Source organism: Hyaena hyaena, unplaced genomic scaffold, assembly GCF_003009895.1.
Source record: "Hyaena hyaena isolate Hyena2069 unplaced genomic scaffold, ASM300989v1 scaffold_3, whole genome shotgun sequence".
Classification (NCBI taxonomy): domain Eukaryota; kingdom Metazoa; phylum Chordata; class Mammalia; order Carnivora; family Hyaenidae; genus Hyaena; species Hyaena hyaena.
Window position 1 is genome coordinate 6,592,617 of NW_024080635.1, and position 22,386 is coordinate 6,615,002.

At 46.5% G+C, this 22,386-nt stretch overlaps 1 protein-coding gene across 1 annotated transcript; it reads right to left on the bottom strand.

Moving 5' to 3' along the window:
• Positions 1 to 3,422: 3,422 nt before the first annotated feature.
• Positions 3,423 to 14,324, bottom strand: LIN28A (lin-28 homolog A). Its single transcript, XM_039230036.1, has 4 exons — positions 14,294 to 14,324; positions 13,638 to 13,822; positions 4,320 to 4,504; positions 3,423 to 3,642 (listed from the first exon to the last, which is right to left on the bottom strand). The coding sequence occupies exons 1-4, from the start codon at positions 14,322 to 14,324 to the stop codon at positions 3,423 to 3,425; spliced, it is 621 nt and encodes a 206-aa protein (XP_039085967.1).
• Between the last annotated feature and the right edge of the window lie 8,062 nt (positions 14,325 to 22,386).

Below are 22,386 nucleotides of genomic sequence, written 5' to 3' on the forward strand. Positions count from 1 at the left end.
CTTCTACTTTGCATCCTGGGAGTTAAGTTTCAAGCCTAGCTGATTACTTCAGTGTTGCAGAAGACCATTTACTGAAGCCCTGTAGTAGTTTGCTTTTAGAAGCTTCCATGGTCAGCTTTGACTTTTGGGCTTGAAGTCTCTGGAGTGGATACAAGTAATTTCATAGCCTTGTTCTGCGGTTTCTGTGCACTTTGTGTAATAAACGGCATACCTCCAAGCAAGTTTTTTTCTTTTTAAATCCTTCCCTTGGGGGTGGGGGAACTAGATGTTTTAAAATACAATGTTCATTAGAAGGCTAGCACACTTGCACTCAAATAAAATGTTAACGTTTTTGTATAGCTAATCAGTGTTACTTCCTCTGGCCTCAATTTCCCTAGTTCCACATATTCCCCTCCCTGGGGTGCTACAGGGGGTTAATTAATTAAGATTTGTAAAAGGCTTTGAGGAGCAGGGGAGAAAGTATTAGGGTCTCATGCCCCAAGCCATGGCCCCATCCTTTCATCCCAGCCAGTGGCACAGGCAACCCCATTCTTATGCATGCCAAGCTCCTAATCCCCTCTTGAATGTGGCAGCTTCCAAGGAAAAGGACAAGAGGCCTTAACTAGAAACAAAAATCCACTGTAATGAGGTGCTCTTTAAAAGGACTGAATTTTCAAGATTCATTTCTAACAAAATGGCTGAACAGGAAACTTAATGATTCTTCGGTGACTTCTGAGTCCCAGTCCAAGAAAGTAGGACTTATGGTAGAAAAACACCCTAAATATCCAACAAGAGCACAGTTTCAGTACCAATAACGTTTTATTTATTCATTGAATTTTCCCAGGGTAAAAAGAGAAGGGAAAAGGGTCAGCATGTGTGTTACAAAACAGCAAGTGGGAAAGGAAGTACCCGGCACAGCAAAATCAACCACGTAAACACCCCCCAGAGATTGGAGTCACTAAAGCCCAAGGGGGCTCAGTCTCCTGCAGTTCAGAAAGGAGGAGAAGGGATCAGGGAAAGAACAGATAGGTACAAGCTTTCCTACCCCATCCCACCCCCATAAATTCAAGATTTCACACAAAGCTTTGGTTTCTAGCAGTAAACATGGAGTTACATTCGTTCGTCTCCTATTAAACAATCTTGTGGCCACTTTGACATAAGCTTCTTGCACCTGCATAAAAGTTCCTGAGTGACTTGGATTATACATTCATCTTTGCTTCCTTGGTCTCCAGACCCTATTTCTACATGGAAGGCCCCCCTCCTTGCTTCTGCTTCTCTCTACCCTTAGAGATTAAAGTAGGGTTGATCCATCCAAATACAAGTGTATTGGTATGAATCACATCAAGGAATGGTCTTGACACAGGATATTAGGAACAAGGGATGGAGGGTTTATAGCTTTTTCAGGATTGAAAGGTGTATGGAGGTGGTGGGGGACTTTTTTTTAAGAGGGGGAGGATAAAAGAGGGGATAGGGTAGGAGTCAAATTTCTAGGATAGAAGATCTGGCCCAAAATAGGAAAGAGGGGAAGGAAACACAAAAGAAAGGATGGTTCAAGACCGCCATACTCTAAGAGGGGTCACCAAGCTATCTTCCAGATTCTCCTCCTGGTGCAGAACCTTTTGTCAAAGATGCTTTGGCTATTTTTCTCAATACAAAAAGAAGTTTGTAAACAATAAAACCCCAAAAGAACATGGAGAAGACCAACACATTATATTTACACAAACCAGGCCACCTAGCAATCACCCAATCAGCTATTCGTGACGTCCTACAAAACCCAGACAAATATGATATAATTAGTGGGGGGGGGGGAGCAGCGATTGGAGGAGACAAGAACCCAGGATCAGACACACATCACCCAATGCGTTCTATTGCATTTGCCCCGTTTCAACACAGTGAGGTAGGTTTGTGGTGATCTCACAGCATGTAAACGAAACCTTCTTTTCTCCTTTAACTATCATGACACTAATCACTGCTAAAGCAGGGCAGGACACTGGCTCTGGGCACCACAAAGCCGTGGCATATGGTCTCTCTGAAAGCCAACAAGAAAAGCCCAGAATTTATAAAAGTTAAGAAATTTAGCCTTTGCTTCATACACCCATCCCTGGGCGGCTCAAGATGGGTACAGAGGTATTGTTCTTAAAGCTATCCTTACCAACTCATTTTTTTAAACACACACACTCACACTCACACACACCCTGTTGTGCATGGTAGGCCTAGCCCAATCCAGTGAAGGAAGGATCTGGTATGTAAAGTGAGTCCCGTGCCCTGGGATTAGAAGTCTGGAACAGAAATCCTTTATTATACTTACAGACAGCCCTCTCCTAACCTTGGCTTTCACTCTGCACCTTTCGGCTCAGTGCAGCCTCTTATAACCTTCCTGTACCACCTTTTCCTGTTCGGACCAATTTCCAACCTTCCAGTAGAAAGAGATCAAGGCATGGGAGAACCAAGTTAAAACCTCATCTCCCATGGAACACTGAAGGTGGAAGGAAGGGTTTTAAGAGGACACTACAGCAGAGAAGCCAGTTCTAATTGGCAAAAATGAGGTAGTTAAATAGGCTATGCACTCCAAATAGTTGTTCTCCCTGGTGATAAACAGTATTCCTGCCGTACAGACCTGGAGCTGCTGCCGACTTATCCCTGAGATTGCTTGTGTACCTAAGAACACAGTGCAGGAAGGAGGGCCTTAAGATTAAAATACACAAAAGTACAAAACCAGAACATTTATATTACGAAAAAAAAAGTTAAAATGCACAAGATACGTCATTCGCACACAGCTAGTGCAGTTGGCATCCTGGAGAAAGTGGGGCCCAAGGTGCGGTCATCCGAGGGAGAAAATAAATAAAATTCTATCGGCCCAGAATGGAGTGTGAGTCAGCTTAGGAACAGCAGCTCTTCAGCTGTTCCCCCAACAATCCCTTTGCGGGGGAGGGTTCTCGACACCCTATCCCAAGAGTCAGGTAGGAGACGAGATTTGGAAAAATCCCTGCTTCACCCCTGAGGGAGTCCCTCCCAGGGAAAGTCGTGCTTCATGGGTTGGGCCCGTCAATTTGGTCTCATGCTTGATTTTTACATTCTGGCATGGGAAAAAGCATTATTACATATCCTTCTTTGAAAGGAAAACAACTTCCCTATCCAGGCCACTTTCAAAAGCTGGAGATCTGGTTGGGGGGGGGAGCCTCAGATAAAGCACAAGGGGAGGAATCTTCCCCAGAACCCTCACAAGCATTTGGATAGCGCATGGTTGGAGTTCATTGGCCTCACCCCTTCCCCCCTACCCTGCCAAGAAGGAAGAGGGGGTGATGCTGTGGACCCCGGCCTGAGATACATGGCAGGGCCAGCTGTCCCCTACCCACCCTGTCCCCACTTTCTCCACTCTGCCGATTGATGCCTGCTCCTCAAAACTTCCTGATCACAAAAGCATAGCCCCCACCCACTGTAGCTCAATTCTGGGCCTCTGGGAGCAGGGCAGGGCTGTGGATCTCTTCTTCCTCCTCCTCCCGAAAGTAGGCTGGCTTTCCCTGGGAGCTGGGGGCCTGCTGGGCTTTCAGTGGACACGAGGCCACCATATGGCTGATGCTCTGACAGAAGTGGCACTTCTTAGGCTGGGGTGGCAGCTTGCATTCCTTGGCATGGTGGTCTAGACCTCCACAGTTGTAGCACCTAGTATAAAGCAGGATGGTAAAGTTGAGAAAGGAGTGAGCAGAAGCCTTCCTCCGAGGGAGGACACCTGGGCTCTGGTCAGTTACCGTTCTCACTCCCTTTCCTGGAAACCAATTTCCCCACTTAGAAAACGAAGACCAGGACTATGACTAGATAACCTCTAAGTTCTTCCCAAAACTGTAATTGTCTAGATGGGATCTTCAGATTCATGCCCACATGAAAATTCTGAAATGATCAAAGATGGAAGTCATGGACCCCCATCCCCCGGAAACTGCAATTCACGGGATAGGGAAGACACTACCATACCCTCAAGAAACTATGCCAGTCCTTCACTAAAAATAGGGAAAATTAAAGGAGTCAGGAGGTTATATGCCCTGCTCCAGCTCGGAGCAAAGACAAAAGAAACTGGCCACTTGAAGACCTAGTGAAGAAGCAACAGGTACATACACCATCTTGTCCCCTACACTTTCCCACCTGTGGTCTCCTTTGCTTCTGAAATAATTACGTGTCCTTCTCACCCACAGCCCTTTCCTCATCTCCCATATCCTAAGGCAGAAATGCCAAACACCCACATGTTCCCAGGAACCGTAGGCTTCACTGTGTCTTTGGGATCCTGGCCCAAGAAAGGGGCTACATTGGGAGAATTCTCCCTATTCCAGCCACCTTCCAATCCGTACCTGTCTCCCTTTGATCTGCGCTTCTGCATGTTCTTCCCTTTGGGCCGCCTCTCGCTCCCGATACAGAACACCCCACCAGGGCCAGTGACCCGGATAGATTCCAAGCCCTTAGCTGACTTCTTAAAGGTGAACTCCACTGCCTCACCCTCCTTCAGGCTCCGGAAGCCCTCCATGTGCAGCTTGCTCTGGGGAAGGGAAACATGGTAGATTTTAATGTTAGTCTCCATTCTTACACCAAAAAACCGCATACACGCATTCTTGTAGGGTATGAAGAATAGTGTGATAATATGTCCATTTATCAGTAAAGACATTATTGACTCAAAGAGCTGCCACAATTAAGAACAAGCAATCTATGTTACATTAACAAATAATCATAGGTAAACAGATGCCATAACTTTTTTGTAGCTATTCTCATTTAAACAAAAACAGAACTGATGGAAAATTCTTAAACTTAACATTTATAAGAAATCAACAAATAGTGGCGCCTGGCTGGATCAGTGAGTGGAGCGCATGCAACTCTTTGTCTCAGGTTGTGATTTCGAGCCCCATGCTGGGTGCAGTTTAAAAAAAGAAAAGAAGGAAGAAATCAAGAAATATGTAATTGTAAAATATGAAGCTTAACAGCCTTGTATGCTTTAAAAATGTCAAGGTCATCAAAGATGAAGTCTGAAGTAAAGAAACTGAACAATTAAGTGCAATGTGTGCTCCTGGAACAGGGAAAAGAATATTAGGACAATTCACAAAATTTACATAGGGAATGAAGAGAAATATATCGATGTTAAATTCCCGGATTTTGATCTTTATACCGAGTTTGTGAAAGACAATGACCCTAGTTTTGAAAACAAACACTGAAATATTTAGTGATAAAGGTGCTTGATGTCTGTAACCTTATGATGAAGACACAATGTTACTGGCAAGTTAAAGGAAAAAGACAGTTATGATCAAAGCTGATGAATCAGCAAATTTATAAGGGAAAGTCCACTAGGAGATTCAAGCATATGTAGGGAAATCAACAGGTGAGGGAAACAGTTCAATACTGCTGAGAAAATTAGCTACCTGCTTTGGATATCAGGCCAGAACTCTACACTTTATATCACTTGTATGCAAACTACACTCCAGAGGAATTGAACATCAAAATGTTTTTAAAAAAATATGTAACAATCTGTAAAAGTCAAGACAGGTAAACTATAAAAAACTACTATAAAATCAGTAAGAAAAAAGGAATCATAGAATATAATGCCTAATACATCTTTGGATGAATTAATGAACCAAGAGGTAAATCTGAATTGTCTGACTTGGAAGATGACCAGGTAATACTGGTGAAGGAAAAAAGATCTAGAATGTTTGGAACAACCCCATTAAAACACTACATGTTTATATCAAAATTTTAAAATATCGACACTCACAGAGAGTCTGGCAGCCTTCCAAAAAATAGGGAGTCATCACATAGTTAGTTGAGAGGCAAAACCCAGGTTAGAAGAACCCAGGGTTCCCGATTTAAAGTTCACAGTCCATTCTATCTTACCACTTAATGCATCAACAGCAACGCATTAGTGGAGGGGAGAGCTTCTCCCCAGAACGGACTTCATTATAGCTTACTCCATTAGAGTAAAATATCCAAAGAGTGTGTCAAATGTCAACAAGGTGTCATCATAGAAAATAGGGATCAGAGGAGCAAAAGGGATCACTGTGCACCTAGCCTTGGATTGAGGGAACATGAATAAGTAACACTATTATATTACACAAGTGGAGGTTGTTAGGAGGAATATTTCAAACTGGGACTTAGGTGAGACACCCAGCCGCTCATTTCTCAATCATGGACATTGTTTTAATTACATGGCATTAAGACAAAGATTCCGTTAAAGTATTGGTTAAAAGAGTATAGGGTTGAGTGCCAGACACACTGTAGAGTTCATGAAATGCTGGTTGTACCAACTGCGGGGGCTGCATGACCTTAATCAAATCTGGACCTCGGATCCTTCAGAGAATGGGGGAACAGTAAGTTACCCATCTAAACCTCTAAAGATGATTATGCGGGCCTGGAAACATCAGGAATGTGCTCAGCAAATATCTGATGTATTATCTATAGTTTTTGTCTACCAGTTCCATCATAGGAATATCTTTTCTCTTCTTTTTATTCCCACAGGAACAGCCAGGAACGTGATGACCTCTCCCCTCCCCCAACATTGATATGAGGGAAGGAACGAACATTAAAGCAGGAACTAAAAAACACACAGAAAGGTGAAGGGTCCTTTCCACTTTCCTGTTGCACAGAAAGGACCTTGATTTGAAGGTAGATAGGACTTGTCTCTTTTCAGCTGGGGTAAACCAGTTGTCAGGAGGTACAATCTCAGATCCTCCCATTAGCCTAGTGGACTGGGGGGGGCGGGGGGTGGGTGGGAGAGACACTACTAGTTCCAGCTGTGATTCAGCAGTTAAGTGATTAACAAGGGTTTTGAGTCTGAGGCCGGTTTCCTCCTTTCTGTGCTAACCTATAAAGTGGAGCAAGTATTAATTTTATGGTGGCCCTATGAGGTTTTATGCATGAAGAGTAGTTAACACATAGCCTACCACACATAAATCCTCAGTGAGTGGCAATTATCGTCAACCTCTTCAGACTGGATCAGGGCAGGATAACAGTGAGAACTGTCAAGAGGCTCAAAATTTTACCTCTGATTTTTATAAAAACCGTGGAAGCTCAGGTGGGTTTCTATACCCATCTACCCCTCCTAGCCTTACTGTGAGAACAAGAGAATACCAGTGGGGGGTGGGGGGGGGAGTATGAAATTGACTGGTCCTCTCAGGTCGCCCATTCCATCACTGGAGAATCTGAGGTTTATTTAAGACTCTCAAATTTAAAAACGTAACCCGGCAGGGACCTTACCGCAGCCAGTCCACGATTTAGACTGGTGGTCTCCAGGGGTGGCTCCCTGACCCCCCACCCCGCCCCTTTCTACAACACATAGTTTAAATTCCTCTCTTATCAGATAGGTAATCACTGTGCAGCCCCACTGAGCTGGCCTCACAGGGCCAGCATCAGAAAGGAGCCTGAAATTCTTCCTGCCACCCCCACCCCACCCCCAACCACACACAAAGCAGGGCCCCGCCCCTCTCCCCATCCCCTCCAAAAAAGAAAAGGCCATGGGAGGAGGGGCAAGGCTTGAGCTCCCCCAATAGAGCCCAGCCCCAGGAAACAAAGAATTGACACTGGTTGGTTCTGGTGGTCAGATTCCTGGAGTTCCTGAGGCTGTAGCTTCCCTGGCTCCCCCGCCCCCCAACTGCCCCTACCCCACATTCATCAGTTCCTTCTTCTCCACGATGGGGTTATGGTCACTGAGAGAAATGGATAGAGACACATTTCTTCCAGTCAAGCCTGCTGGGTCTGCCAAAGTCACCGCCAGCAGCCATCCTCACTTCTCCCCGACCTTCCTGGGCTAGAACTACACAGAAACCCCTCTTTGTCACCTTTGGTCAAATCCTTTATGCAGGAACCTGAACAGGGGTCATTTATTCAGGTAAATTATTTTAAAGGTTGGTGGGGAGGCAGGCTTCCTTGCTATCTTCCTGACCCAATTCGTTGCAGGCAGGAGGGACGGCAGCCCACAAGGAGCCCACTGCGCAGGGGAGGGTGGCATTTAATCAGAGAGCAAACAGTTGCAAGGAGGTATTTTTTTAGGGGGGGGGGAATGGCAGGAAAGGGCTTAGGCCAGTTAAATACTTAGAACTTCTGCTTCCCTAATACCTCACCACAGTCTCCACCACCCTTACCCTTATCAGATACTCCATCAAGCATCAGCCACCAGCTTCAGCAGCTGTTTATACGAAGGAGTTTAGGGGTTACTCTGGGAACATGGTGGTGGGAAAGGCACACAGGGACGCGAGCTTCCCACAACTTGCTCTATGAAAATCAGACACATGCTGGTTATTTAATCATTTGCAAAAACAGGAGATCAGTCTTCATGATAAGCAGCTCCATCACTGCCCGGTTTTGGTCACATCACTCCTTTCTACAGAAGTGGCAGGTAGAGTTTTGAGAAACCGGCTTTGGTCCCAGCGACCAAAGTTTGCATTCCTGGTTTTTCTGCATCACTCAGGCCCATTCCAGCTCCAGACTGTCTAGTGCAGGTCTCTCCACTCAGACCCAGGTGTCTAGCCGTACACGAATATTTGTGGAATAAACCAAGTTCTCCACTATCCCAGTCTGCTGATATTCACCTAAGCTTACTATAAGCTAAGGAGAGAGCTCGAAGCACATTCCGTGTTGTAATGCATTCAACTCTCATACCAAGCCTGTCAGATAGGCCTCATTAGGACATCATGTTACAGCTTAAGTCTTGGACAAAGAGAAGCGTTCCCCAAATTCAGTGAGAGGCAGAGCTGCGCTGATCGCTATTAGCCTGACCCTACAGCCAGTGCTATGTAGTATAATGCAAATCATACATTTATAAATAAATATATTAGATATATATTAAAACTTTCTGATAGCCACATAGAAGTAAAGGAAGCAGGTGAAAGAAATGACTCAGTCCTGAAGTGTCCCCATAGTCCTATCTGGCCTTCATTCCTGAAGGTAGGGCTTGGTAGAGGCTAGGAAACCAACCGGTTCTACCAGAAGCAGTTTATTTGATGATCTGTCAGGGAGGGTTGAGGAAAGAGATCCATCCAGAACCAAAGGCTGCCAGCCGACTACCCATACCTCTGCTCAGACACAGCCAGGACGACCCGTTACTGCCTGGAGTTCTCCACCAGATGGCGCTGCTCATCAGCCGTCCGCATAGCCGGAGGCAGCCGGTGGAGAGGGAGCTGCCAGGTTCTCAACTGTGAACCAGAGATTCATCTGCCCAACTCCTCAAGAAGCAGTTAAGAGGACCGAACTTTCAAGGACTGGGAGCGGATTTCTCACCAGGTCCCCATGCACTCACGGGTCCTGGAGTTTTAAAGTCAGAAACCCAGTTGCTCCTATGCTCTTTGCTGTTTACAAAAGCCACTTAACTCTTCTTGGATTTTGATTTCCTGTCTGAATTAATTTAAGCCCAAGCTGAGGTCCTTTAAAATGAGTCTGTACACATTTCATACTGTTCCTGAAAATTTCCTCTTCCTCCCCCACACCTCCTGACCCCAGACTTAATATAGATAGTAATTGTTACCAATGCCTGCAGGAAGAAGGGAGGGCTGGAGGTTTTGCCTACAGCAGTTTCCCCCAAATAGCAGGGAATTCTAGTAGGGTTGTGAGCATGATAGATTAGGAATGTTCAAAGAAACAACCTTGCCCTGGGGAAAGTCACTAAAAACCACTTATTGGGTAGGACAGTAGTGTCACCTGCTAAGAAGGTTACAAGTTTCTCCTACTGAATGCTTGCTCAGGATGGCGGCACAGCCTTTACTTGGGCCACTGTCTAGAAAGCATGGGTCTTCAGAAAGACAAGGAGCCAAGAAGATTCCATAATGCTCAAAGTCTACCAACTTTCTAAAAATCAAAGTGGTTCACTTACTTTAATCTGATTTTTTTCCTATTAAGATGAAAATGAAAAACTAATGAATGGCCACCAAACCTGTGGCTTCCAGTCCATAAGCAAAAAACTAGAGGGTCCTATATGGGTCGCAGTACTTTTGACGGTCACTCCAGTTCACGATGCATGAAGAGCCCAGCCCTATTGTAGACATCAGTTCTGAGGAAGAGCAGGAACCTTCCCTCCCTTATTATGTCCAGTCTTTCTCTCTGGAGGAAGGCCTCTACTGACAAGGACCCCAAATTTGTCCTCCTGGATTCAGGAGCTCCTTACTTCATAATCGTTCCTTCTGCCCACCAAGTCTGTACTAGGAAACTAACCAGACAGCTAGTCCCTTTCCTCAAAGAGCTTCCAGGCTAAAGGAGGAGATAAGACCAGCACATCACTAACTAGACATAAGGTGAGTAATCAGAAGCACCAGTAAGGTTATAAACCACGTGGGAAGAAAGCTCCCTCTACATTCTCCCCTCCCCACCCCACACCCAAGAATCCTAATCCAGACCCTGCCTGAGGTCACTCTCCCACTCATCCTTTTCAGAAAAAGCAAGCCACGTGGCTTCAGCTGTTTCCAGTTTCTCAGGATTGAAAAATTTCTTCTCTTAACCCCAAATTGGTCCCTGGGTCAGATTTGGGTTCTTCTTTTGCCTCCAGGGCCTCCAATACAGTATTTTAGCTGGAAAGCCATTTTGAACATATTTGGGTTCTGAGCAGCTATAGAAGTAAGCAGGGAGGACTCTTCTTATTCTCAAATTTCTACAAATCTTGGAGGTTTGGGAGTTGAACCACAGGAAACATGAGTTAAGCCCAAACTCTTAAAATGGCTATTAAGATTTCAAAATTCTTAGTGAATCTTAGGAAAACAGTTTAGTGCTTTCTTGCACCTACGTTCCCTAAAGAACTGCATTTCTCAATTGAGGGGGAGTTTGCCTGGGAGGGGGCATTTGGCAATGTCTGAAGACATTTTTTGTTGTCACAACCGAGGGATGCTCTGAACAAAGAGTTATCCTTCTCAGAATATGTCAACAGCGTGGAGGTTGAAAAACCTCGGTTAAAGGGCTGGCCGTCAGCCAATATTAGGATTCTTAAACTCACCTAACCCCAGGGACAAGCAGAGAGTTCTAGATCTGAAAATCTGTGTCTGAATAAAAAAAGAATTGTTCAGAGAAATCTCTTTGCCTTTTTCTTTTCCTTTAAGGCGAAGGGCAAGTTTTCTTTCCTACTTATCAACTCCGAGAGGGCATAATGTATTTTGAGAGAAAAAACAGTGTATTGGGAACCAAAATAAGCCCAACTTTGGAAAGGAAAATGTTAAATTGCTTTCCCCGCTTCTTCCTCTTTTCTTAGAAAGGGGCTTCCTGATCCTCTCTCCAGGCAGATGTTTATCTTAGGACAATTCTCTTTCTCACCCCCTCAGGCTCAGAGGTACCCACCACCAGCAGCCAGAGGGGAAGTTTTCTTGTTAGAGAGTGCTTACCCCCACGCACATGTTGGGAACACTTTCCTTCCCTTGAATAATTTTTAGGGATCATCCTTCGTCTACTAATTCCTCTCCATGAGAGCCCCCAAGAGATATTTCAAATTCCTCAAGTGCAGAGACTAATCACCAGTCTAACTGCTACCATAGAGTTTCAAGGATCAACCCCAGCCCCAGCAGCATGCACCATAGGCTCAGGGAATTTCCAGTCATTGTCTTCTAGGGCTGTTGGTGGAGGGTGTTAGGGAAACAAATTCTTGATTCCTTATCCCAGCTCCACTCCCTCTTGATAACTTATTCAGCTGTGGAATGTCCCTGGACATTCCAAGACCCTTAAGTCCAGGTTATCTCCCAGCTAACCCATCTGAAGGAGCATGGTACAGGCTCCACTCCCCAAAACCTAAAGGTCCCTGCTTTCCTCTAGGCCATCCAATATTTTCCCATTGCTTTTGATTCTAAGGTTAAGTGGACTGAGGCACAGATTCATTTGTTCAGGAAACCCTTCCTTGGGATTTGGAGATCACCCAGGAAACCCAGATGATGAGGGGGCTACATTCCTCCCAGACCCTATTTAGCAGCCTTTGGAAGGGAGGCCAGAAAATTTGGGGTCTCTTTTATTCCAAGCCTCCCAAAGTTGGGGAAGCTGTCCAGTCCGTCTCCAGACCAGGAGATTTTAATCTCTTTGTGATCAGATAAATGGGAGAGTGGGCGAGCTGGCTACCCCGCTGAGGAGGGCCATTCAAAGCTGGTTCCTGTAATAAAGTGATTTAATAGATCTAAAGAGGCCAATTCCCTGCATTCTCCCACAATTACTTCCTGTGGGTTATCATTCACATATGTAAATGAGGCAGGGAGGGCAGCAAAGCCACCAGCCAGAACTAGTTGTCTGATGGGGGGGTGGTTAAGAGAAGGGGGGGTCCAGGACAAGGCAAGGAGGTGGCTAAGCTGCTGCATGCCCTCCCAGATGTCCCAGTAGCCCAGTGACCCCAAGTTACCAACATTAAGTGGCTCCCTGCATCCCATATCTCCCTTGTTTCCCCCCCAACTGTGTCCTCGTTGAAGGCCATGCTCGGGAGACTTCCCCGCTGCCCAGGACCAGTCCACCCAGGATCTCCCCTCTTCACCCCTCCCCCTCCAGAATACCATCCTTCAGGCTCCAACCCTTAATCCCCACATCCTCCTTTCCCCTCCCCCATGGCTCCTAAAGCCAACCTCTCTGAAGTAACCCCTCCCTGCCCGGCCTGGGTGTCAACCTACTGGACCCGAGATGATCAATTTCTCCTTCTCAGGTCCAACATGAAACCTCCAAAGGTGGAAGGGACACACGCGGCAACTTCCTTTACATGGTGGCTACGAGTGGCTGGTATCCCAGGGCCACTGAGCACTTCTAAGATATTTAGGAGGGGGTGAGAGGAAGAGGCAGCCAGGGAGGAGGGAAACCTGGAGTCTCTGGCTCCTTGTTCGAGGCCGGAATGTTAGGACAACAATCAATGGCTGTCTGGGGCCATAAATGCCAAGCAGAGAATAGGTCCAGAGGCTAACCTCCCTCCACCCCCTGCCCTGCGACACTGAATTTCACCCCCACTGAGCTGCCTTGCTTTAACTGAGAACTTGGGGTTGTGACCTAACTCCCTCCCAGCCTGGACCAGGAATCTATGGCCTGGACTCCTTAGGTTTAGGTTTTCCTTGCTGGTAGAACTGGACGCCAAAAGCCCAGTAGGGAACTGTGTGCTAGAGATGGGTACTCTGGAAGAGGTTTCAGGCCCCCAGACAGATTCTTAAAGGATCTGCCAAAACTCACTCAGGCCCCAGGGCTTTAGTTTTGGGTGACCACCTGGGTGCTGGAACCCGGCTGACTCCTCAGCTTTACCCGTTTGATTCTAGAGTGGTTTGCCTGCCTCTCTCCCGCCAGGGAGCTCCATTCACATGTTAGTTAAAGACGCTGGGCGCTCAGGGCCCTGCTCAGAACCGGCATGTGCTTCCCTGGCCCGCCTGCTCGCCCTCCCCCCACCGGCAAGCACAATACAACCTTAGTTTCTGCCACATGGGGTCACCTCCCTGCCCCCTGCCCCCTTCCCAGGGGAAAGAGGTAACAGACACGTGGTAAGCCAGAGGGGTTCCGGGAAGGGGGTGGGGGTGCTGTTAATCGGCTCTGCCCGCCCCCGTCCCGTTGGAATTAATGGGGACTCGGAACTGGGGTGCCACCACACAGATGGGAGCGCACAATGAGAGCCCACGGTCTCCCTCAATCCAACAGCTGAGTCCATCCGCCCAACCTTGAATATGCGCGCCAACATCCCTTTCCCCCGGCAAAGTTGCCAGAATCGGTCTCACCTGGTGCACAAAGACATCCACCGGGGGGTCAAGCGCGACCCCGGCGCGGGCAGTCATGGACAGGAAGCCAAACCCCATGCGCACGTTGAACCACTTACAGATGCCGGCACCGTGCAGCAGCTGCGGCTCCTCGGCTGCCCGGGCGGCGTCCTCCGGCGCCTCCTCCGGCGCCTTGGCGCAGCCACCTGGAGGTTGGGAGGGCGCTCAGCTGGGGCGGGGGGCCACGGAATCAGGAGGACCCTCTCGAGACCCAGCAGGGAGACCCGAGTATCCAGCCCACGGGTGTGCGCCCAGGTGGCTATAAGCTACCAAGCAGCTGGCGAGGCAAAGATCTGTCCTGGCCGCCTCCCGAGCTCCCCAAGCTTACACTGAAGCCAGTGTTGCCCCAAAAGTTTTGCTCCTCTTCCCACAACATGTTGCCCGGGGATAGCTGGCCAGAGAGGCCCCTCCTCTTCTGTCCAGCCGCCCCCATAGCCTCGGCGTGCACGCCGCTGGGACACCAGGGTTCCTTGCTCCAGAAATGGCCCCTGAAGCAGGAGGCCGCACAGACTTAGGGTCCTTCGGCCAGGCTGGGGGACATTTCCCCACCTCCCTTTTATATGGTTCCTGGGAGCCCCTGAAGCCTAAGGTGTCCCCAGTAAGTCCCGAGCTCGAACCTGCAAACTGCTGGTTTGACACAGAGCCCATGGTAGTCGGCTGAGCCCGCGGCCCCGGGCCCCTGGTCGGGTGGCTGCTGGCCCCAGAGAAGTCCGGAGGCAAAGGGGTGGCTCGGAGAAGAGGCTGCTACATCTTCCCCAGCACAATAGCGGTGGGAGGGCCCACGGCTTTTCAAAGGCTCCCAAATTCTAAAAGACAATGACCCAACCCCCCGCGGGCAGCCCCCTCCCCTCCCCTCCCTCTTCTTTCCCCTCCCTTTCCTTCTGGCTCCAGCTCCGGCCCTCCCCCATCGCTGTGGTCTCTGACACCTCTGGGGTGTCCCTTCTCAGAACCTTGAGGTTTGACACCCCCTCCCCACACACACATCTGGAGATGGGGGTCGTCAGCCCTAGAAGTCTTGAGTACCCCGGAATTTGGGATCCTGTACTTTAAGGACTTAGTGGGGGTCCCCAAAGCAGCATACAGGTGGGGGGCTTGTGGGGGGGTAGTTTTAAAACCATGTGACTGCTCCCACACACACTCACACACCACCCCCGCCCCCCGCGCAGATAATTATACATTCCAGAGAGTTGGGGGAGGGAGGTGTGAGCCTGGCAGCGCTGGCCAATCAGAGACTCAAACCACCTGTCAAGGGAGAAATGGATGAGCCCTCCCCCTCCCCCAGCTCTTGAGCGCCCCTCCCCCTCCCTTCCCCTTCAGGCCTCCGAGCTGACCCGGCTGCTTGGCGCTGACCCGCTCTCACCCCCCACCCCCGTGTGCTTAGATAGACCTGGAGTTCAGGACACTAGGAAGCCTGGGATGGGGAAGGGGGGAAGGGGGGTGCTGGAGACCCGGCCGGGCTGATCTCCAGTCCTCCAGCGCTGCCTCTCAAGGCGCTGTCTCTGATTGAATGTCTCTGCCTCCCTGAGTTTCCGACTGTATTTTAGATCTCTCAAAGTGCTCCTAATCGATTCTGTGTAAAAAAAAAACAACAGAAAACAAACCCTTCCTTTTTTCTTTCCGAATTCGTGTCTAAAATTGACTCCACGTGGTGCTTCCTGGGAAAGCAGAAGAAAACCAAAGAGGCTTGAAGTGTGTCCCTCTCTCCTCCAGCTGCCCTCACCCTGTCCCCATCCCCATCCCATCCCTATCCGTTGCTGGGAGAGGGACTAAGTGGGTAAGTGGGTGGAGGCATTTCTTTCAGTCCTCTTGGGTAGCCAGACCCTCCTCCTTTCAGGGTCCCATACTAAAGTGCACTTCCCTCCCTACGGTGGGGTTGGTGGGGGAACTGGAGTAGACGATCTCCTTACTTGAAGAGGTAGCCTCCCCTTCTAGGAGATAAAGAAGGTTGGTCGGGGGGGGGTGGCTAGTGCCCTGGTCGGAGATGGACAATGGCCGGGGGCTCAGTGCATGGCCCTGGCCCTGCCCCTTCACTTCCGGTGCTCAGTTCAAACTGGACAATGCCAGCTCCGGCCAGTTCCCCTCCCCCACGGCTACAACCCATTTAAAGAGACAGAGCCTGCTTTCGGGGGCATCCGCTTGTTCTGAATTCAGTCTTCTCCACCAAGTGTGTAGAACCTCTCTCGCTTCTGACCCTGAGCCTGTGTGTGTGTGTGTGTGTGTGTGTGTGTGTGTGTGCGTGCGCGCGCGCTCCCGCCCACGTGTATATTTAAGAAAGAGAGAAAGGGAATGAGTGGGGGTAGGGAAGGGAAAGAGGGGAGAGCAAGAGACTGTGAAGAGATTATTTTTCTCTCTTTTCTACATGGAGAGCGCTCTCCAAGAGACGAAAACTTGAGCGTACGGGATAGGGGATAGGACTTTGGGTGATAAAGAGGACAAATGTGGCCCTTCGCTACTCAGCCTAAAAAAATACATATCATTAACAAATATCATTAGCAATGTCCCACTCCCGACTGAGAACCTTAATTTAGTTCTTCCAGAGTTCTTCCAAGTACATCAGCCAAAACCATTTTTGTTTATATAATCCTCCCCACCTCTTATCTCCTCTCGTTACTAGCGCCTTTAAAATATATTCACTCCCTGTACCTCTGTTCTTAAGATTCAGGAGCAGGTGACTGAGCTCTGGCTGAAGAGAGGGGAAAAGGAGTTTATCGGTTTGGTTTCGCTTGGTCCGCTCTCAAACGAGTGTTGTTCCCTCGGCAGGCGTGACCAGCCTCTCTGTCCAGGGTCCTGAGAGCTCCAGGAGCCCTGTCCACGGTGCTGAATAAAACCATGCTTTCCTGGCTCCCAGCTCCCAGCTTTGAGAATGCCTTCTTGACTTCCTACCTCCAAGTTCTTCCCAGAAAACCTGATTCTTCTCAAACCGCCAATGACCCTGACACACTTGAGACAAGTGAAGGGATTCTCTTGGACGCCAAAAAAGAGGACATGTCCAGCAGTACATGATTCTGTGAGAGCATTGGAAGTATCTCAAGCTCCCCTTCAGAAAAATGGATATAACTATTCATTTGGACATAGAGGGTGAGGAAAGAGGACATAATATTTTCTGATGCAAAGGAAACCAGGGTAGGGGCACTTGGCTAGCTCAGTTGATAGACTATATGACTCTTGACCTTGGGGTTGTGGGTTCCAACCCCATGTTCAGTGTAGAGATTACTTAAAAATAAAATCTTAGGGGTGTTACATGGAAACCAACTTGACAATAAACTATTAAAAAAATAAAATCTTAGAAACACCTGAGTGGGTAAGTTGATTAAACATCCAACTTCAGCTCGTCAGTTCATCATCTCACAGTTTGTGAGTTCGAGCCCCACATCAGGCTCTCTGCTGTTAGCACAGAGCCTGCTTCAGATCTTCTGTCTCCCTCTCTGTCTGTCCCTCCCCTGCTTGTGCTCTCTCTCCCTCTCTCTCTCTCTCAAAAATAAACAAACATTAAAATATATTTAAAATATATATATATATATATAATCTTTAAAAAGGTGGGGGTGGGGGCGCCTGGGTGGCTCAGTCGGTTAAGCATCCGACTTCGGCTCAGGTCATGATCTCACCATTCATGGGTTCAAGCTCTGCATCGGGCTCTGTGCTAACAGCTGTCTCAGAGCCTGGAGGCTGTTTCAGATTCTGTATCTCCATCTCTCTCTGACCCTCCCCTGCTCACTCTCTCTCTCTCTCTCTCTCAGAAATAAATTTTTTTTATTTTTATTTATTTCTAGGAGAGAGAGAGACAGCGTGAGCAGGGGAGGGTCAGAGAGAGAGGGAGTCACAGACTGAAACAGGCTCCAGGCTCTGAGCTGGCAGTCAGCACAGAGCTCGACGCGGGGCTCGAACCCACGAACCGCGAGATCATGACCTAAGCAAAAGTCAGACGCTTAACTGACTAAGCCACCCAGGTGCCCCCAGAAATAAATTTTAAAAACGTTAAAATTTTTAAAAACAAAAAAAGTGGGGATGCCTGGGTGGCTCAGTCAGTTGGGTATCTGACTCTTAATTTCAGCTCAGGTCATGATCTCACAGCTCATGAGATCGATCCTCATGTAGGGCTCTGCACTGATGGCACAGAGCCTGCTTGGTACCCTCTCCCTCTGCCTTTTCTCCTCCTCAAAACAAATAAATAAACTTTAAAAACAAACAAATAAAGCCAGAGCAGAAGAAAAAAACAAAACAACAACAACCCAAACCAACCAACAAAAAACAACAACAACAGCAAACACCACAAAGGAAACCAGAGTAGAAGAGAGACTAATCTTTGTTTTCAAATTATTTTCCTAATTAATGGGAAAATAAGAGCATAGGTGTTGGAGCCAGCTTTGCCCATGTTTGAATGTTGGGTGTACTTTCATAGCTCTGCGATCTGGGGCAAATTCTTTAACCTCTCTATGTCTCAGTTTCCTCCTCTGGCCAATGGGGATAAAGAGAATATTTAACTCTCGGAGCTTTATTATGAAGATAAAGCTAGATCACACACTTAAAGCTTTTAAAAGAGTGCCTGTAATAGTTTTTAATAATGTAAACTACAACTATTATTATAGCCATTGTGCATATGATTGTCTCTATGAACCAGAACCTGCTGAATCATTTGTTTCTTAGGACTAGGGCCATTCATGTATTATTTCTCTCTGCATCTTTTCTCACATCCTTACCAGTACCCAGCACAGTGCCTGGCCCATGGAAGGCACTCAAGAAGAGTCTCCAGAATAACCTTTAACTGAAATAATAAATGTTATTATAATAGTCATATTATATATTTATTCTCCTGGGCTGCCTCTCTCAAGTCTAAACAATACGAACCCAAGAGGGGTTCAGAACCTCATAAAGTTGCATATGTAGAGGCAGAGGATTCTTTAGGAGAGGGCATATGGCTCCCAATATAACTGACTCTTCGTCCTCAGTGGGTTGATCCTATGTGGGAGAGGGGGACTCCTGACTAAACCTTCTCCTGGGTCCTTGTCTCAGTGAAAAGTTATTAGTTTCCTACTGTGAACCAGTCTACGTGCTAGCTCACAAGTTTGGTGGAAGAATCAGATAAGTATTTTGCACTAAGTAGTATGATGACTGAAAATGTACCCCCAAAAAGTAAAGAAGGAACATGTCCAGGTGCATGTCTTGGCTGACTCAGTCAGTAGAGCATGTGGGTCTTGATGTTGAGTTCGTGAGTTTAAGCCCCACACTGGGGGGTAGAGTTTATGAAGGAACGAACAAATAAAGGAAGGAAGGAAGGAAGGAAGGAAGGAAGGAAGGAAGGAAGGAAGGAAGGAAGGAAGGAAGGAATATAGGAAAGAAGGAAGGAAGGAAGGAAAGAAAGAAAGATTCCCTGCTTTCCCAAAAGTTATAGTCTGGTTAGGGAGACAAGACCTTATATAAGTAAGTATTACATGTTTTTGTGTATTTCTGGGAATAATAATATCTAGGTGGGAAGAAAAAGAGCACTTTAAAGAAGGGTCTAGTATTAACACAAAGAGCATCTCTTCTCCTCCTTCTCCTTCTCCTTCCTCTTCCTCTTCCTCTTCCTCTTCCTCTTCTTCTTCTTCTTCTTCTTCTTGTTTGAACATCTCTTTAAAATATGTTACAAAGTTCCTCTTGTGTATGTTTATATCTTCATAAAAGGAAGAGCTGAAATAGGTCTTAGTAATAACTCATTCAACATTTAAAAAATATTTTATTGAGTACTCCCATGTGGCAGGCATTTTTCTAAGTGTTGGGAATACAGCAATAAACAATACAAACAAAATGTGCCTTTGTGGAGCTTATATTCTGACACCTTATCATAACAATAGCTATTATTTGTCAAGAATACAGGCACATTTATTTACTAAATTGTACATCTGAAACTCATATACCAGTGTACGTTAAATAACTGGAATTAAAACAAAAACTTGAAAAGCCAAAAAATTTCTTTAAAAGAATAAGGCACATTTATCTCATTCAAGTCTGTCAATAACTCTGAGTAATAAGTATTAATATTCCCACTTTGTAGGAGAGGAAACTAAAGCTCGATGAATCAATATAACCTGCCTAATGTAGCTCAGCTAATCCATGGCAGAAGCAGATTTAAACTCACATATGTGACTCCAAATCTCACATTTTTTCCACAGTCCTAGGAAGCTGTGACTGGTGCTGTCCCCATTTTACTAATAAGGAACAAGATATGTAGTAGTAAAAAGGCTGTGGAACAAGACTATATTTTCAACATGTTTAGTAAATAGTACCCATCCACCCACTTCTAAGGTGTTTTGAGAACTCTTTGGTAAGGTCCAGGATGGGTGTGTGTGTGTGTGTGTGCGTGTGTTTAAGATTTTATTTTTAAGTAATCTCTATACCCAAGGTGAGTGGGGCTCAAAGTCACAACCCTGATATAAAAAGTCTCATGCTCTATTGACTAAGACAGCCAGACACTGATAAGATGGTTGTTTGAAGTTAAAATCCTTACCACCTGCTAACAGGAGTGGTGGTGTGCATTTGAGACAAGTATTTCTTACAATGTGTCCTTCAGTATACTAGTTCCTGGGATGATTAATACATCCTACTAAATTAAAAAGTTTCTATAGTGAAATGTTTGGAAAATGGCATGTTAACTAGATTTCCTATGCAGGGCTTTTCAAAGCTTTTAGATGGTGATACACTCTGTGATTCATCAGGAAGGGAATCATATTGATGTGTGCAGGGTTTCCATTCATTTATCTGTTCATTCACTCAGTCACCTAACAAATATTTATTGATCATCTATTATGTGTCAGGTGGCACTGTTTGAAGCACTGATGATATATCAGTGAACAAAACGGATGAAATTCCTACCCTCATAGAGCTTACATTCTAGAGGAGAGGGACAGATAGTAAACAAGTAATTAAGTAAAATGTATAGTATATATAGTTCAAGCTTGTGAATTTGCTCTGTTATCTCAAGAAAGGAACCCAGTTTGGGGCGCCTGGGTGGTTCAGTCGGTTAAGCGTCCGACTTAGGCTCAGGTCATGATCTCACGGTTCGTGGGTTCGAGCCCCGCATCGGGCTCTGTGCTGACAGCTAGCTCAGAGCCTGGAGCCTGTTTCAGATTCTGTGTCTCTCTCTCTCTCTCTGATCCTTCCCTGCTCATGCTGTCTCTATCTCTCTCTCAAAAATAAATAAAATATTTTTTTAAAAAAAGAAAGGAACCCAGTTTTACCCTTTAAGGGTAAAATGAGGGAATTGGATTCATTGTTAGACACATGTTTCTTCCAGTTCTGACATTCTAAAGTAATGTGTGTGTGTGTGTGTGTGTGTGTGTTTGTAAGAGAGAGACAGACAGGCAGAGACAGAGAGATAGAGACAGAGAGACTGAGAGACTGAGAGAGAGAGACCCCATTCCTAATTACACTGAGAAGCAGTCTGTTTTCACCCATGCTGTCCCCACCCTAGGGACTAGGGCTTCCTACATCAAGCGGGATTGTGTACCTCTCGCCTCTTAGGCCTGTTGAATTGGAAGAAGGAGGATGAGCCAAAGGAGTCTCTTTCCTTCTTTCAGTCGTGCTCCACATGCGGGCCTTGCTTCACAGAGCAGGACGCCAGGCACTTGCTTTCACCAATAATGGCTTCATTACATTGAAAGGAGACGAGAGTGACCTCAGTGAAATAGACTTCCTGACCCCAGCTGACCTCTGACCCTCACCCTGACAGCCTCTAAATCTTTTCCTTCTGACACATCCCCCACAAGGTACAAGCAAGAAGAGGAAATGATGAGCCCGCTATAGCCCACTGTCCAGTGACTGTCACTCACCCGATGTCCTGTTGCATGGAACTTGCCATGCCCCACCGGAATTTACTTCATGACTGCTGATCCTTTCAGTGATCTTCACTGTGACTCTAGTCTGGCCCATGGGTCATAACTCATGAAACTGCCATTCACCTGGTGTCCATTTGTATGTGTCCAATGATTGTCATGTACCATGGAGGCAGGAGGCAGGGTGTCTAACCAAATGCTGTCATTTCCCCAATACTACTTCGGCCTCAACCTTCAACCTACCCTTCCCTGACTCTGTAGTTACTGTTTATTGAGAGCTGATTATGCCAGGTGTGCCCTAAGTGTTTTGTGTGTATTTTCTCTTTCTGTCCCCAACAATCCTAATCTGACCCCCATTGTACTGGAGGGGAAACTGAGACTTAGTGAGTGGAGAAAAGCGATTTGCCCTGACCTACAGTTCACAAAGGGTGCAACCCAAATCTAGTTCACTCCAATATTTTTCTTCTTCACTTTTTTTTAACAGTTAAAGTAATTAATGCATGTGGTTTGAAAAATCAATTAATATTGAAAGAATTATAATGAAAAACAACAGTCTTCTGACTACTCTACCCCCTCTGCTCCCATGAGGCAATGACTCTTTGGGTCATTTTTTTTTTCTGGAGGATATTTCCATATCTCTAAATTATATGCATGTACCTCTGTTTCTTGATTTATCAATTTTAGATATCATCTATTGATTTCCTGTTACAGTGGATGAGGACTTACCTCTCTTAACAGGATCTGCCTCCCCTTTTCCCTTCCTAGTACAGTTAAATCACCATTTTCAACCAAATTCATAACCAATGTTTATATTGTTATGATTATGGAAATGTTCACCATATTGCCAAGTTGTGTACTCAGTAGGACAAAATTTCTTTTCTTTATCATGCTTTATTTTTCCT

Excerpts from the sequence above, each read along its gene's own strand:
- LIN28A (XM_039230036.1), bottom strand. The coding sequence starts at position 14,324 with ATGGGCTCTGTGTCAAACCAGCAGTTTGCAG. Across the intron at positions 4,505-13,637 it reads TGGATGTCTTTGTGCACCAG|AGCAAGCTGCACATGGAGGG; the intron begins GTGAGACCGATT and ends TCCCTTCCCCAG. Across the intron at positions 3,643-4,319 it reads CGCAGATCAAAGGGAGACAG|GTGCTACAACTGTGGAGGTC; the intron begins GTACGGATTGGA and ends GCTTTATACTAG.